Raw genomic sequence first — 17,667 nt, forward strand, 5'->3', positions numbered from 1 at the left:
TTCCTCTTCATCTCTCTTCTATAATGCCTTTTATCATAATTCTGTATTGTCTTATTAATATTACCACATTTTTCTTTTGTTTTGTGTTTTCCCATGCTCTTTGTTTGATATTCTTCTATCCCCTTCTTCCAACCTCCCTGCTGTCTTGTAAACAGAATATAGCTAAATACTTTTGTAATCCAATCCAAAAGACTTTTAGTAGAAAAGTATAAATCTTTGTATTTATTCTGAAAGTTTATTTGTATTATTCTTTAGACTGATTTCTATCATGTAATATACTATTTCTTTTCTCTGCTTCATTTTCCAATTCTTTTTCTATTTTCTGGTGGATTATTATATATTTTTTAATCTTCTACTTTACCCCACCCACAAACACTACTGACTTTGAAATTGTGGATTACAGTGTTATATTTTAGTGATTACTTTTACATTTTAATATATATATATGACACTATAATTCTAACAAAGTTTAAGATCATATAGTATCTTCTTCAGTCTCCTTAACTAAGGCAAGCATCTTATCATTCTTTAAAATCTCATCTAATAGCACCTTCCCTCATCCTCTATCATTTTCCTTGGCATTATCCAAAATTTTATTTATCTTAAAAATTTGAATTATTTTATGGTCTATAATTAGTTCTACCAGTATATGCCACCAATTGCTGTGTTCATTATTCAATTTATATATATTTTTTCTTCTGTTTCCAATCTCTTATTTCTGAAATATATTATTCATTCAGTTAGATCTCTGAGCAGATATCTTTGTCTTTGTCTTTGTATGTTTGAAAATGTGACTGTTTTACCCTGATCTTCAGGTGAATACTGAAATCTAACTTGAAAGATGTTTTCCCTCAGCATTGTCCTATGTCTTCTTGCATCAGCTGATGGGAAATGTTATGTCACTGTAACTATAATTCTTTGCTAGGTAACAGAGCTCTTCTATTTGGTAACTCTTAACATTTTTCTCTTTACCTTTATCTTCTATAATCAGTACTTTTACTATAATTTGTCATAGTATCTGTATTAGTTATTTATTTCTCTGTACCCAATTACACAGAAACTCAGTGGTTTAAAACAATAAACAATACCACTTTATAGTTTCTATAACTCAAGAAGTAGCCAATCTCCGGATTATGTTTGCAGTCAAGATGTTGGCCACTTCTAAAGTCATCTGAAAGCTTGACTGGAGGATCTAATTCAAATGTGGTTGACTCATAAGTTGGTATAAATTAATGCTGGGCAGTGCAAAGCCTCCATTCTTCCCCATGTATGTCTCTCCTCAGGCTGCTTGAGTGTCCCTATATTATGGCGCCTTGCTTCCACCAGAGTAGATGATCTAATCGAGAACAGAAAGGAGTTAGCAATGTTTTCCATGGTCTAGCTTCAAAAGCCACATACAATCACTTCTACCACATCCCTTTTGTTAGAAGTGAGTCTAAGTTCTGCTCACTTCCAAGAAGAGGAGAGGAACTATACTCCACTTTTCCAAGGGAGAATTTGTGGACACATTTTAAAACTATGACAGTGTCAATGCAAAATGCACCAGAAAGTCTCAGTAACAGAATTGCACAAGCAGAAGAACATCAGAGCTTGAAGACAAGGCTTTTGAATTAACCAAATCCAACAAAGACAATGAAAAAAGAATTTTTTAAAATGGACAGAGAAGTTTGGGACTATGTTAAAAGTCAAAACCTAAGAATAATTGGAAGGAAGAAGAGAAATCTAAAACTCTGGAAAACGTATTTGAGGAAATAATCAAGGAAAACTTCTCTGGACTTGCTAGAGACCTAGACATCGAAATACAAGAAGCCCAAAGAACACCTGAGAAATTCATTCCAAAAACATCATTGACTAGGCACTTAGTTATTAGCTTATCTAGAGTCAGAACGAAAAAATGAATCTTAACAGCTGTGAGGCAAAAGCATCAGGTATCCTATAAAGGAAAACTATCAGAATAACAGCAGATTTCTCAGCAGAAATCCTACAAGTTACAAGAAATTGGGGCCTTGTTCTTAGCCTCCTAAAACAGAATAATTATCAGCCAAGTATTTCATAGCAGTGTATAGAAAGCAGAAACTGGACCCCTTCCTGATACCTTACACTAAAATTAACTCCAGATGGATTAAAGACTTAAACATAAGACCTAACATCATAAAAATCCTAGAAGAAAACCTAGGCAAAACCATTCAGGACATAGGAATAGGCAAGGACTTCCTGACTAAAACACCAAAAGCATTGGCCACAAAAGCCAAAATAGACAAATGGGACTTAATTAAACTCCACAGCTTCTGTACACCAAAAGAAACAATCATTAGAGTGAACTGGCAACCAACAGAATGGGAAAACATTTTTGCAATCTACCCATCTGACAAAGGGCTAATATCCAGAATCTACAAAGAACTAAAACAGATTTACAAGAAAAAAATGAATCCATCCAAAAGTGGGCAAAGGATATGAAGACTTTTCTAAAGAAGACATATATGAGGCCAATGAACATATGAAAAAATGCTCATCACTGATTATTAGAGAAATGTAAATCTAAACCACATTGAGATACCACCTCATGCCAATTAGAATGGCAATCATTAAAAAATCTGGAGACAACAGATGCTGGAGTGGATGTGAAGAAATAGGAACACTTTTTCACTGTTGGTGGGAGTGTAAATTAGTTCAACCATTGTGGAAGACAGTTTGGTGCTTCCTCAAGGACCTAGAAATAGAAATTCCATTTGACCCAGCAATCCCATTACTGGGTATATACCCAAAGGATTATAAATAATTCTATTATAAAGACACATGCACACATATGTTCATAGCAGCACTGTTTACAATAGCAAAGACGTGGAACCAACCCAAATGCCCATTGATGATAGACTGGACAAGGAAAATGTGGCACCTATATACCATGGAATACTATGCAGCCATAAAAACTGATGCATTCGTGTCCTTTGTAGGGACATGGATGAATCTGGAAACCATCATTCTCAGCAAACTGACACAAAAACAGAAAATCAAACACCGCATGTTCTCACTCATAGGTGGGTGTTGAACAATGAGAACACATGGACACAGGAAGGGGAGCATCACACACTGGGGTCTGTTGGAGGGGGCCAAGGAAGGGACAGCAGTTGCAGGGGTCAGGAGGTAGGGGAGGGATAACATGGAGAGAAATGCCAGATGTAGGTGATGGGGGGATGAAGGCAGCAAACCACATTGCCATGTGTCAACCTATGCAACAATCCTGCATGATCTGCATACGTACCCTAGAACCTGAAGTACAAAAAAAAAAAAAAAAAGGAACACTCAAGAAATAAAAAATAAAAAAATAAAAGAATTCCCAACTAAGTTTCTACTGTCTCAAAGAGACTTACCAAACACACAAGAACTAACATAAACTTAAGGTAAAGGGGTGGAAGAAGATATTCAATACAAACAGACACCAATAGCAAACAGGAGTAGCTATTCTATATCAGACAAAACAAACTAAAGCTACAGCAGTTAAGAAAGACAAAGAGTGACACTATAGTGATAAAAGGACTAGTTCAACAGGAAAGTATTACAATCTTAAGTATATATATACCTTAACACTGGAGCTCCCAAATTTATAAAACAATTACTACTAGACCTAAACAATGAGACAAATGGCAACACAGTAATAGTGAGGGACTTTAATACTACACTGACAGCACTAGACAGATCATGAAGACAGAAAATCAACAAAGAAACAACAGAATTAAACTATACTGTACAACAAATGGACCTAACAGATATTTAGAGAGCATTCTACCCAACAACTGCAGAATATACATTGTATTCATCAGCACATGGAACATTCTTTAAGACTATACAATAGGCCATAAAACAAGTTTCGGTGAATTTAAGAAAATAGAAATTAAACCAAGTATTCTTTCAGACCACAAAAAAATAAAACTGGAAATCAACTCCAAAAGAAACCCTCAAAGCAATAAAAATACATAAAAATTAAATAACCTGTTCCCGAATGATTGTTGGGTCAACAATGAAATCAAGATGGAAATTAGAAAATTCTTTGAACTGGGCAATAATAGTAACATACAGTGACACAACCTATCAAAACCTATGAGATGCAGCAAAAGTGGCGCTAAGAGAAAAATTCATAGTATTAAATGCCTACATCAAAAAGTCTGAAAGAGCACATAGAGACAATCCAAGGTCATACCTCCAATTCTCCATGTAATTGGTGAAACAAGAACAATCTAAACCCAAACACAGAAGAAGAAAAGAAATAAAAAAGATTAGAGCAGAACTGAATGAAACTGAAATGGAAAAAAAGTACAAAAGATAAATGAAACAAAAAGCTGGTTCTTTGAAAAGATAAATAAAATCAATAGACCATTAGCTAGATTAACCAAGAAAAGATGAGAGAAAATCCAAATAAGCTCAATTAGAAATGAAATGAAAGATACTACAACTGATACCACAGAAATACAAAAGATTATTCAAGGCTACCATGAACACCTTTATGGGCATAAACTAGAAAATCTAGATGAGATGGATAAATTTCTGGAAATATACAACCCTCCTAGGTTAAACCAGGAAGATATAGGAACTCTGAGCAGACCAATAACAAGCAGCAAGATTGAAACAGTAATTTTAAAACTGCCAAGAAAAAAAAAGTCCAGGACCAGACACATTCACAGCTGAACTCTCAGACAGTCAAAGAAAAGCTGGTACCAATTTTATTGACACTATTCCACAAAATAGCAAAAGAGAAAATCCTCCCTAAATCATTCTATTAATATCACCCTAATACAAACCAGGAGAGAACATAACCAAAAAAGAAAACTACAGACTGATATACCTGATGAACATAGATGCAAACATCCTCAACAAAGTACTAGTGAACCAAATCCAATAGCATATCAAAAAGATAATCTACCATGATCAAGTGGGATTCATAACAGGGAGGCAGGGATGGTTTAACATATGTAACTCAATAAATGTGATACACCACATAAACGGAATCAAAAACAAAAATCACATGATCATCTCAGTAGACAAAGAAAAAGCATTTGACAAAATCCAGCTTCCCTTTATGATTAAAACCCTCAGCAAAATCAGCATAGAAAAGACATACCTTAAGGTAATAAAAGCCATCTACGAGAAACTCACAGCCAACATTATACTGAATGGGGAAAAGTTGAAAGCATTACCCCTAAGAACTGGAACAAGAAAAGGATGCCCACTTTTACCCCTTCTATTCAACATAGCACTGGAAGTCCTAGCCAGAGAAATCAGTCAAGAGAAAGAAATAAGGGGCATCCAAATCAGTAAAGAGGAAGTCAAAATGTCACTGTTTGCTGATGATATAATGTTATACCTGAAAAACCCCAAAGACTCATCCAAAAAGCTCCTAGAACTGGTAGATGAATTCAGCAAAGTTTCAAGATACAAAATTAATGTACACAAATCAGTAGCTTTTCTATATATCAACAGTGACCAAGTTGATAATCAAATTAAGAACTCAACCACTTTTACAATAACTACAAAAATAAAATAAAATGCTTAGGAATATACCTAACCAAGGAGCTGAAGATCTTTACAAGGAAAACTACAAAACACTGCTGAAATAAATCATAGATGGCACAAACAAATGGAAACACATCCCATGCTCACAGATGAGTAGAATCAATATTGTGAAAATGACCACACTGCCAAAAAACAATCTATAATTTAATGCAATTCTCATCCAAATGTCACCACCACTCTTCAGAGAACTAGAAAAAACAATCCTAAATTTCAGATGGAACCTAAAAAGAGCCCACAGAGCCAAAGCAAGATAAGCTAACGAGAACAAATCTGGAGGCATCACTTTATCCAACCTCAAACTATACTACAAGGCCATAGTAACCAAAACAATATTGTACTGTTATAAAAATTGGCACAGAGACCAATTGAACTGAATAGTGAACCCAGAAATCAAGCCAAATACTTAGAGCTAACTGATCTTTGACAATGTGAACAAAAGTATAAAGTGGGGAAATGACACCCTATTCAATATATGGTGCTGGGATAATTGGCAAGCCACATGTAGAAGAATGAAACTGGATTCTCATTTCTCACCTTTTACAAAAATCAACTCAGGATGGATCAAGGACTTAAATCTAAGACCTGGAACCATAAAAATTGTAGAAGATAACATCAGAAAAACTCTTCTTGATATTAGCTTAGGCAAAGACTTCATGACTAAGAACTAAAAGCAAATGCAACAAAATCAAAGATAAACAGATGGGACTTGGCCAGGTACAGTGGTTCATGCCTGTAATCCAAGCACTTTGGAAGCCAAGGCTGGCAGATCACTTGAGGTTAGGAGTTCAAGATCAGCCTGGCCAATAGGGTGAAACCCCATCTCTACTAAAAATACAAAAATTACCTGGGTATGGTGGTACATGCTTGTAATCCCAGCTACTCTGGAGGCTGAGGCAGAAGAATCACTTGAACCTGGGAGGTGAAGGTTGCATTGAACTGAGATAGTGCCACTGCACTCCAGCCTGGGCAACAGAGCGAGACTCTGTCTCAAAAAAAAAAAAGAAAGAAAGAAAAATAGATGGAACTCAATTAAACTAAAAAGTTTCTGCACAGCAAAAGAAATAATTTATAGAGTTAACTGACAACCCCCAGAGTGGGAGAAAATTTTGCAAATAATGCATCTGACAAACAACTAATATCCAGAATCTACAAAGAACTCAAACAAATCAGCAAGAAAAAAAACAATACAACTTGATCAAGACAGTTGCAGGTAAAAAAAAAAAGAAAAAGAAAAAGAAAAAAACAAACAATCCCATCAAAAAGTGGACTAAGAACATGGACAATTCTCGAAAAACTGTATACAAATGACCAAGAAGCATATGGAACAATGCTCAACATCACTAATTATCAGGGAAACGGAAATCAAACCCACAGTGCAATACCATCTTATTCCTGCAAGAATGGCCATAATCAAAAAATAATAGATATTGGCATGGATGTGGTAAAAAGAGAACACTTTTACATTGTTTGTGGGAAGATAAACTAGTACAACCACTATGGAAAACAATGTGGAGATTCTTTAAAGAACTAAAATCTATCTACCATTTTATCCAGCAATCTCACTACTAGGTATATACACAGAGGAAAAGTCATACAAAAAAGATACTTGCACGTCCATGTTTATGGCAACAGAATTTGCAACTGCAAAAAGTATAGAACCAGCCCAAATGCCAATCTGTCAACCAGTGGATAAAGAAAATGTAGTATATGAAATACTACTTAGACATAAAAAGGAATGAAATAATGGCATTCATAGCAACCTGGAATGAATTGGAGACCATAATTCTAAGTGAAATAACTCAGGAATGGAAAACCAAACATCATATGTTTTCACACATAAGTGGGAGCTAAGATATGAGGATGCAGAGGCATAAGAATGACACATTGGACTCTGGAGATTCAGGTGAAAGAGTGGAAGGGGGAGGGATAAAAGACTACCTTGGGTACAGTGTACACTGCCCAGGTAATGGGTGCACCAAAATCCCAGAAAAAAAAAATTTTAAACTACAACAGTGTCAAATTATTTTTATTAATCCTCCTATGCACTCATTATGGCAATGGTTTGCAATCCCACTGCCCCTTGAAAGGTAGTCTTCAAGTAATTCTGCAAAATACTCATCCCCAAAACCCAGGCAAAAAAAAATTGATTCAGTTACATAAATTTTGTGCCCAGCATTTAATTGTTTGTGTGTTTGCTCACTTAAGCTTCATAAGTGATTGAATGAATTTCAAGCTTTAAAAGCCACCACTTTATCTCATCTGGGGATTCAAGTATTGCTTCAAGCCTAGAAAATCGCCACCATTATGTCTTCAAATATAACTTCTCTGCTCTTCCTTCTATTATTTACTACTCACACTCCTGTAAGCATACATTAGAGTTCTAAATCTGGTTTTCCCATCTTTTAGTTAATCTTTCACATTTCTGTCTCTTTTCTCTTTGGTCTCAGGGCTATATGATGGCTTAAGTACTATTTTGTGATTCTTTAATTCTTCACTTGACCTTGTCCAAGATTGAGTTTGTCATATTGTTTGTGTCTCTGTTTAGGTTGTTATTATCTTTTTAATTTCTAGCATTTCTACTATTAATTGTATTTCAATTTTGCCTGTTGGTTTTATAATTTCTTATTTTTTTATACAGCTACTATTATTTGAGGTTCTTAAACTCCTTTTGAACTGCTTTATTTTCTTCCAGAGTAAATTAATCCCCCAGTTGCTGAATTCATTGAGTCAAAAGTCAATTTGTTCTTGCTTAGCAGTTGTTTTCCTAATGAGCTCTGAAATTATGATTTGCCACTGCAAATCTTATCATCATCTCTCTGAAATAATTTATTTTTTCCAGTAATTTTTGAAGTTTCTCTCTACTTCCTTCATTCAAACAAGGTGTTGCAGGGAGCAATTATAGGGCCCCCATCCTTTAATGTTTTGTAATTCAATCTAGACCCAGTCACTAAAACAGTCAAAAGCATAACACATGTTTCTGACTACAATACTATGACTGCTCTGGTTTCCAGCAGTGAGCCTCCAGTCCCCCACCTCTTATAGTACATTTCTTGAGAAATCAAACTTCAAGCCTCTCTCTCTGCTTATAGAATTGGAACTCAGCAGTGACTGCTTATCTGTTGTGTTTTGTCTGCTTTCTTATATACAGAGATATTCATCTTGTTTTTTACTATGGCTTTGTCTTTTTAGATAGCAAAAACTTATATCTTCATTATTGCTGTGTACTTCTATTCTAGCTAGATGACTGAATTGTGATATCATAACGCCATCTTGATTAGTACTCTTTATGCTGTAATTATTATATATCACTTTGTAAATTCTATCCAGTTGAATATATAAAAATAAAAATTTATATTACTATAAAAGTGCTGATGTTTAAAAGTGATTTTTTTATCCATCTAGAAAAGAGTATCAACTCCAAATCTACTTTAACTAATATGATAATCCTATTTACACATAAAACACGTACTTACATACACACATATTAACAGTTTTCCTATATAGCAGAAATACCCTATTAGAAATTAATTATATAACAAGGCTTCTAACCAGGCAGCCTAAATACAGAGTCTGTTCACTCAATCTTTATGCTATATGCCACTACATGATTTATTACTTACACTGACTTGGCCTTAATCACTAAGATAAGAAATTGACTAGTATACCTGAAAGCCTTTTGGAATGTCCATGCTCAAAGGAGCTCTTTCATACATATCCCAAATTCTTTCCCTTCATGATTTCAGTATTTGATTATTGCTCAAACCTTTCCAAAACACTTCTCCCAGGGTGGAGCTAGCCAGATCTTATCTGGCTTCACCTCCAAATTGTTTGCTTTATTTGCATGTTTTTTTCTCATGATATCTCCAGTATCAGAAAGAGGAGGCCCCCATGTCATCTGAGAAAGAGCAAAGAATGTGTGATTTCAGTCTCTTCTGAGACTTCAACTCTACATAGCCAAATTCCTATTATCTTCTTGGCTATGTCCACTCTTTTGTCAAAAGAAAGCAAACCTTTACCACAGCTTGCCTGTTTTCTTGTCTGGTTTTGTCTCTTTCTTTTCACAACGTCTGTGTAATCTGTATGATTTTACTAAATGTCTTCCTTTTATTTTTATCAGAGAATCTTTATGGTTTTCCCTCTTCTATATAACAATTGATTTTCCCTCGAAATTCTTTCTCCAAACAACTAATACAGTGAATTGAGTAGGAAAATCTTATTTTATCTTCTCTAGAATCATCTCTGTCTCACACACAGACACACACACACACTCACACACATAAACACAAACACAAATATCCACATTCAAACTTGGGTAGATAGACTGTTGGGAAGATAGTAAAAAAAAAAAGGTTGGATATGTATGATTTTGAATAAAATTAATGAGCTAGCTGTGTTATATGACTAAATAAAAGTTATGCAAATGGTCCACACAGAAGTAGAGCACTTAGAGTTTTGCAATTCTTAGAGTTTGTTAGACTGTCTGTGTTAATTTTAGTTCAGAGTACCACAAGATAAGAGAAATGTGAGTTCAAACGTGAGCAATCAGAAGGGTAAATTGTGGCTAACAAGCTTGGAAACATAAAAATATTTGATGGATTTCTTTTTTCATTCTTGTTAGATGGATAGAAGTAGGGAAAAGGTCTTATGGATAGTAATAATAAAGAGACTGGTTTACGCTTGGTTTTGATTTAGAGATTTTCTCTCTCTTTTTTAACACAGTTGATCAAAATTGGTTGCTACTATGGTACTGAGTTCCTAATAAATAAAACTTTTTAAGAAAATTATGGATTACTATTTACCTTGGATGTTGAAGTGAAGTGAATAAATTACATCTCAAATTAGTCCAATAACAGCAGTCATTGATTATTCTAAACATCCTATTAGACAATTCCAACAAAATAGGATGAAAATGCCTCACTAATGCCACTGGCAAGTAGCTTTTTAAAAGTAAGTGTGATCTTCTTTCTACAAGAGACTGTGCTGTAGTTTAGAGGAAAATAAACTAACAACAAAAGTCTAATACGAACCCCAGTATAATTCTAGCTGTAACCTTCCTAAAGAAGTTTACAAATCAATTTGGAAGACAAGAACAATGCGTTACATACAAAGCAATTAAATAAAAATGTAGTAATTAAATTGGAAGAAAGACGATGAAGCAGAATATTTTAAAATTGATAAATGGTAAAACAATAAGTGGAGAATTCAAGAGTGATCATAGTAGGTTAGGCAAGCAGGATACGTGGAAAAGCTGGGACTACTGTTTGACCTTGAAATGACCAACAAAGTCATACACTGAATAAGTCATAGATACATACAAAGTCATACACTGAATACCTGAGCTTAAATAGGCCTATAGACTTTTCTTGTATAATTTTCTCTAAAGTAACCTCAACTGTGTGTGTATGCAAGTGTATGTTAATGCATAAACATATATAAATTTGTATCTATAAAGAGGTATAATATATTTGCATTAGAAAGAAATTTTGATAGTATGTAAATGAAACCATAATTTCTGGTAGAAATTCTAAACTTCCTCATAGGAAAACGCCAAATCTTAGACATTCTTTCTTCTCTTGAGTTGGTCCTGTTTATTTACAGTGGGAGAAATAGGTGTATTCTTTCCAAGTTTTCCACTGCTTCCATTCCCAAACAAGTAAGGCAAAATGAATAACAGAAACATCAAAGTGAAGAATACCAGAAGAAAATTAACATTATCTAAAATTGAGCCTGTGCACAGAGTAGAGTGTAAGTACGTCCTATATAGATTATGGAACAAACTGAAGGAGACTCAGAATTGACCTGCACTTGCCCTTGAACCCTGACAAAGAGCTCTCTAAGGGAAGAAAATGACAAGTGAAGATAATTCTCAAAATTACCGATATAAAAAAATACTGATACTCTTTAACTTTAATAGAATAAAATTTAGAGATACCACAGTCACAGAATAAAGACACTTAATATTCCTATAAAAACACCATGGCCACCCCATCCACTCTTAGGTACTTGGCTGATAAAGCAAAAAGAAAAAGAGGGAGAGAGAGAGTGAAGTTTTTTCCCCCCAAATTTAGAAGCAAGGACATTGTTCTGGGGAACTAGAAAGATGTGTCCAGCACAAAGGCATTCAAATGCAATTGTTCAGGTCGAATGTGGCCCAACCATGGACCTTCTTTTATTTCTTCTGACTAAGGTCTGTAATACAGACAGGGGATCTGCAGTTTCCAAATGTCCAGATCACCAGTTTTCAATATGAAAGAAACTAATATTTATCCAATACCTATGCTTTACCAGGCACCATTAGGAATAGTGTTTAAAAAAAAAAATTTTCTTAATTTGAAGGGACATTTGACAGATGACCTCTAAATCTCCTTTTAATAATAAATGTATTCAATTCAGAGTTGATGGAGGTAGGGAAAGTTCAGACAGTAAAATCTGTACTTTAAATTTTGGGGTACATGAGCAGATCTTGCAGGATTGTTACATAGGTATACATAGACAATAGAATCTAAATGAGGAATTACAAATTCTCTTAAATGTAAGGGATTTGGGTCTTAAGTATAAATATGAGAACTTCTCATTGGGAAGACTCAATGTCTGCAAAGGAGGTTGAATTTCTTGCTCTGCACCTGCAGCAAATCTCTAAGACTCATATCCTTTGTTTGGAAAATGTCATTTAAAATTAATTGAACCCATTAATTTTAGATGGAGAAAATGAGGGGTTTCACTATTTATTTATGACAAATATTTCACACTCATGATTCTCACTAATCAGAAGTTGTTTGAGATGCTGTCAGACTTGACCAGTCAGAGAATGGAGTCATCTGACTCACCCATTCTGAGAAATCCCCCACAGACAATATAGGTTTTAAATTGGCCATTAAACCTGCCTGTGACCTCGTCAATTTTGGCTAAGTTCATCTGGATGGACACATGGTCCTTGGCAACCATGATGCAGTTGCAAGTGGAACATTTCCATCGCATGTACAGGTCAACAAACTCAGCCTGGATAGTATCAATTATGTTCAATTACTGAGATATGGTGAGAGTTAAATGAGATCACGTAAAATGTGCATGAAAATATCCATAATCTGTGAAGGACTATGCAAGTGTATTGTCATTGAATGTTGTGAGCAATATAGCATGGCCATTTTTTACTTACAAATAAATATTGCAGTTGGCTTATTACTAACTCTAAGAAAGGTTCAAATTGACATGAACAAATAAAACTTCAGGAAAGAAAACTATAGCTCTACGTGGGGTCTATGTCTGGTATGGTTATATTAGACATTTTGGAACAATTAATTTGGTTTTGTTGTCTCTCTTCTAGGATTTTTAAACATTTATAAATTCTCAGTGCTTTCTATCCAATCTAAACATTTTACAATATCCTGTGGACCTTACTTCCGTAGTAAATTCCCAGAAGGTAATGATTTGCTCCTTTCTGCTCTCCAAGCAGCTTCTGTGTTAGTGCAGAGTTGCAGATCTCCGTATGTGGTAGGTTCTATTCTGCAGAAACCCCCTAATCCTCTGTTTACCACAACATGAGTCTATTGCCATAGAAATGATAGCTGAGATCCCAGATTCAACACCACTGACTTCACAGCAGGGCCTGGTAAGAAGAGACTCTAAGCTACAGTGGGGAACACAATGTATGAGAATAGTAGGCACTCTGTGGCCCTGAAAGAAAGGGTAATTGTCAACATTAGAATAAAAATTCATGAAAGAGCTACATTGTTAGATATGCTGTAGTTTATTTTCTGTATAATACTGCCTGGCTAAAAGTAATCATTTGAAATCTTATGTCATTTAATAGTTTGCTTTCAAAAGGCCGGCAGTTTCCCGTGATTGCATTTGTTTCTTATTGAAATAAGAAACAGGCAGCTTCTAATTAATCTTGTTGCACAATTGATGTTTCCGTGGTCAAAGATTTCCCTTTTCATGATGTGTTGTTTTGTTTGCGTGTTTATTGTGTGTGTTTGTTTTGTCTTGTTTTTATTAACAGAAGAAAGGGAACCTGAACAAGATACTAAAGGTATTTTTTTTTTCTTTCTGCATGGCTTCTTTTTAAATTCGTGGATTTTTCTATTGTTTATTTTTGCTGACCTTATAAACAGCTCTAAGTGCCATTTTTTAAAGAAATAACAAGGTATGGGGAATATTAAGACACAGCGCTTAATCATGTTATTATATAGGCTTCTTTATACATAATATGCTTACTGATCCTTTGCATTTCTTAAGGAAGATTGAGTCAAAAGAAATGTTTCAATTAGGTGTCTTTGGAAATGCAAACAAAATGAAGTAAAATAAATCAGCATGAAAGTATAAATCCCAGATAAATTGGAAAAGAAAGCTACGTTTTGACTAAAAGACTTCATTCTTGCGTAGGGGGCTTTTCAGTTTTTGAAGAAATCTTAGAATGTGAAGGTGCCAACTTAGGTTTTTATTAGAATGATTTCAACAAGTTGAGGCATATTGTGCAATTGCTCCATATCAATAAAAATTAGCTATTTTCATTGCACACAGATATATATACATAGTGGAATATGTTTAGAAAAAAATAGCTGGAAATTAAATTTGTTTGGGGAAAACTCTACTATAGAACAACAGTTTTCTGTCAAAAAAAAAAAAAGTACCTTGCATTCTGATTAAGTCCCAAACATTGTGCTTTTCTAACCTAAAATTTGATATTTGGGGGATGAAAGTCATGAGTTCTCATGTAATAGAGTTGACCGTAGGAATTAATCCTAAACTGGTATTATTTAAAACAGTATCTCCTTATCTTAGTATCTCATATAAAGTACTGAAAATGTTTTCTTATTTTTAAATATCAGGTTGCTTACAACTAAATACCTGGTCCTATGCAATTTTTTTTTCTTAATTCATTCCTATCAGTCATTGCTGGTTTGAATCATATAACCTAAAAAACCTCATCAAGGGAAGCTAGAAAATAACAAAAAACAAGGGGAAAGAAAATACATGGGAGCTTATTGTGTCTTTGGAAATAGTGGCTCAGAAACGGAAATTGATAAAAGACTTAAGTATTCCTCTGGCATTGCTCCCTTACCAAGAAAAGAGAGGTAGTTCATCTCCAGCCAAACCACTCATTTATTTGAGGACTTAACATGGATCCCCTGTCCCTTGGGGTTTTTACTGTACTCCAGTACAATTTCAGAGTGAATTATGCCTTTATCTTTTTACTATGTATTACTTTGTAAGATGACAATCAATAATAAAATTGATTCTGTATCTGAAAGTGCTTTGAAATAAGGAGAGAATATAACGTGGTTATGTTACAAAAGATTTTGGAACTGTTGGCTTCTTGAGCCCAATTTTGAATATAGCATTCTCCACTTGCAGTGAGCCCTGCAAGTCTGTCCAAGATAAATTAAAGCTCCAAACTCATGAATAGATCCATGAGAGAAAACCCAGAGATAAATATATAACCTGTGTCTATTTTCCATGTTGCAGATGAACTTGCTGGCCCACAAGAAAGCAAGTGGTTTAGGGCTCACAGTGAATTGGAGAAAGATGGATAAAACTATGTAAAGAAAGAGGGGCTTGATGATTTTTTTGGTTTAAAAATCCACATCAAAACAGCTATAAATTTTTTCCAACTTATTAAATAATTTAATGCTCCTTCTACTAAGCAGTTTGTTTATGTAACAAAATACTTTTATATTCTTTCATGCAAATAAAACACAGAATAGGGATATTCTATACCCATTTTTTTTTATGAGAAACATGTCATATAGCTTAAGTCGATGACCTAGAATGCATTTTCAGCGGTGACTGCCACTGAAATAATGGGATTTACTGCTGACCTATGTCCAAGTTTGTTATTGCAGGTGTTTTATCATTCATGGAGGTCAATCTGGCATTTATTTTTAATTGCAACTGGCTTTGTTTTCGATGCTTGAGAAACATGTCAAAATTTCCTGCATCACCTTTTTACCTTTCAGATTTGAAAATGATAAATTTGAGTATTATGCAATTGCTCAGATACAGTTGGGTAAAAATATATCGACTTTATTGCTGATAAGGCTGGAGTGAAAAATAAAGATTTCTATTCCATGTGAGAATTAGACTAACATAACTTCTGTTTCCTCATCCTCCTCCTCCCTACCCCACTCTTTCCCCTTTTGCTCCAAGTTGTAGGATGAAGAGACCCTGACCTAGTGAACTTACTTACCACACATCAACCTTATATCCATCTTAGATGCAAGAGAGCTGGGAGACTGATAGCTTAGAATAGGGCTTAGATACACATAACATATCCAAGTCCCTTTCGCCAACCTTACTGGAGAAGTCATTATGTTCATTCATTTATTTATTCATTCACTTAGCAAATATTTACTGAGAGCCAACCATATATATATATATATATATATATAATGCAGGATTCTAGAAATAGAGATAGATATGATGGATATATAGATTATATCAGTCGGCCCATATTAATGAGCAAAGCAAACCTTGCCCTTGTGATGCTTACATTCTAGAGGGAAGAGACAGACAAAAAAACAAAAACAAGCAAACAAATAAATCAGTAATTACCAAATGATTCAGATAGTGGTAAGTGTTATGATAAAACATAAACAAGAGTAAGGGGAATGGGGATGAGAAAGTACTATGATAAGGAAACATTTGAGTGGAAACACAAGAGACATCTGCTATCTCCTTTGAGAAGGGAGGAAGACTGGGAGGAAGGGTGAAAACTAACTTTCGATACTAAAAAAAGGGGGTTGAGCTTTTATTTTATCATCTGGAAAGAATGTGAGAGTGCAAGAAAAAGAAGCTTTCTTTTAATCCCTGGCCTTTTTGTCCTCTTAACCCACTGCACTTAACAAAACCCATGGCCAGACAAAGTATATCTGCTCCCTTCAGAAAGAAGTTTATCAGCAGTCTCACATTCAGGAAGCTACCTATAAAATGTCAGTAGTACGCCTGTACCCGCCTGTGCTCCAGTGGAGCCCCCAGAAAGTTCCCATGGAGGGCAAAGTAGTACATTAATTAAATTAATTCCAAAGTCACATTGAATCACTCTGCTTTATTTACCATCCCACATTATGCTTGGTTGCATTGTGCAACATCGATAATCAGAGGTTTTGCAATAAGACCAAATGATATTCCAAATAATATAACAGCCAAAAGAAAAAAATCTTTTGTAAATTAAGACAAAATAAGACCTTTCTGATTACTATATTTCCAGGAAGAATTTAAATATCCCAAATTAAAACTCTTGGCTTTATAAATTAAAGCAGCAAAACATAATCGAAATTGTATTATTCTCCAATTTTTTATTCTTCTCTTCAGCCAAAGACTTTCATTCAAAAAGCCTTTTTGATTCTGAAAGTTCAAGGTTATAGTCAATGTTACCAGAACATTTTTCTAGCACTACTTTCCAAAGCTCTCAAAGATCTTGCTTGTTTCAGATTCTCAGGGGCAGTGGGACCTGTAAGTAGTCATGCAGTAGTCCCATACTCAAAAAATTTAGGAAACACAAGCATAGCCCCAACCCCTACAAGAGTTACTTTAGCCAGATGATGCACATGGATGCTATGTCTCTGTTACTGCAAACTAGAAAACATTAGATGAGTACCTGGATGCACCCTTGCTAGGATGCTTGTCAGTGTTAGCTGTCAAGTGTGAATTTAGACTAAGTTGGGAGAATAGGAATCAAAGCAGGGCCACACATTGCATTTAGGTAATATGTCTCTTAAGTCTCTTTCAATCTATAATATATTGCTCTTCCCTTCATACCCCCTAATGCTAATAATTTTCCCTGTTAAATGTCTGGGTTTAATTGAATTGCATCTCCATAGTGTTCTTTGAAATGTTACTCAACACTTTAATTTTTGTAGATTGTTAATTAGACCCCAGGACTTAAAGTCAGCCTCAATTTTGGTTTTGGGGGTGAGATTCAGCTCCATTTTAAACATTTCATAGCGTTCTTTTTTTTTCTTTTTTGTAATCTCTTTTTGCCTTGAAGATAGCGTATTCTTTGTATTTCTTTTCTCCTGACTTTTGGCCCCACATTTGTATATCTAAAATATCAATATCCAAAGATAGAAAGTCAAATTAAATTCACAAAAAGTCCACAGT

General features: G+C 34.6%; 1 protein-coding gene and 1 pseudogene across 3 annotated transcripts in view; one reads left to right on the forward strand and one right to left on the reverse strand.

Annotated features, from left to right (window-relative positions):
• MUSK (muscle associated receptor tyrosine kinase) overlaps positions 1-17,667 on the forward strand; it is a 126,005-nt gene that overhangs the window by 44,475 nt on the left and 63,863 nt on the right. Inside the window, exon 6 of one of the 3 annotated variants that reach the window (XM_035254464.3) lies at positions 13,568-13,597. The exons of the other annotated variants lie outside the window; for them this stretch is intronic. Within the exon in view, the coding sequence (XP_035110355.2) occupies positions 13,568-13,597 (30 nt within the window). The remainder of the gene's footprint in view (positions 1-13,567; positions 13,598-17,667) is intronic. 3 annotated transcript variants of the gene reach the window in all.
• LOC118143750 (small ribosomal subunit protein eS21 pseudogene) lies at positions 12,228-12,650 on the reverse strand (annotated as a pseudogene).

Source organism: Callithrix jacchus, chromosome 1, assembly GCF_049354715.1.
Source record: "Callithrix jacchus isolate 240 chromosome 1, calJac240_pri, whole genome shotgun sequence".
In the NCBI taxonomy this organism is placed as follows: domain Eukaryota; kingdom Metazoa; phylum Chordata; class Mammalia; order Primates; family Cebidae; genus Callithrix; species Callithrix jacchus.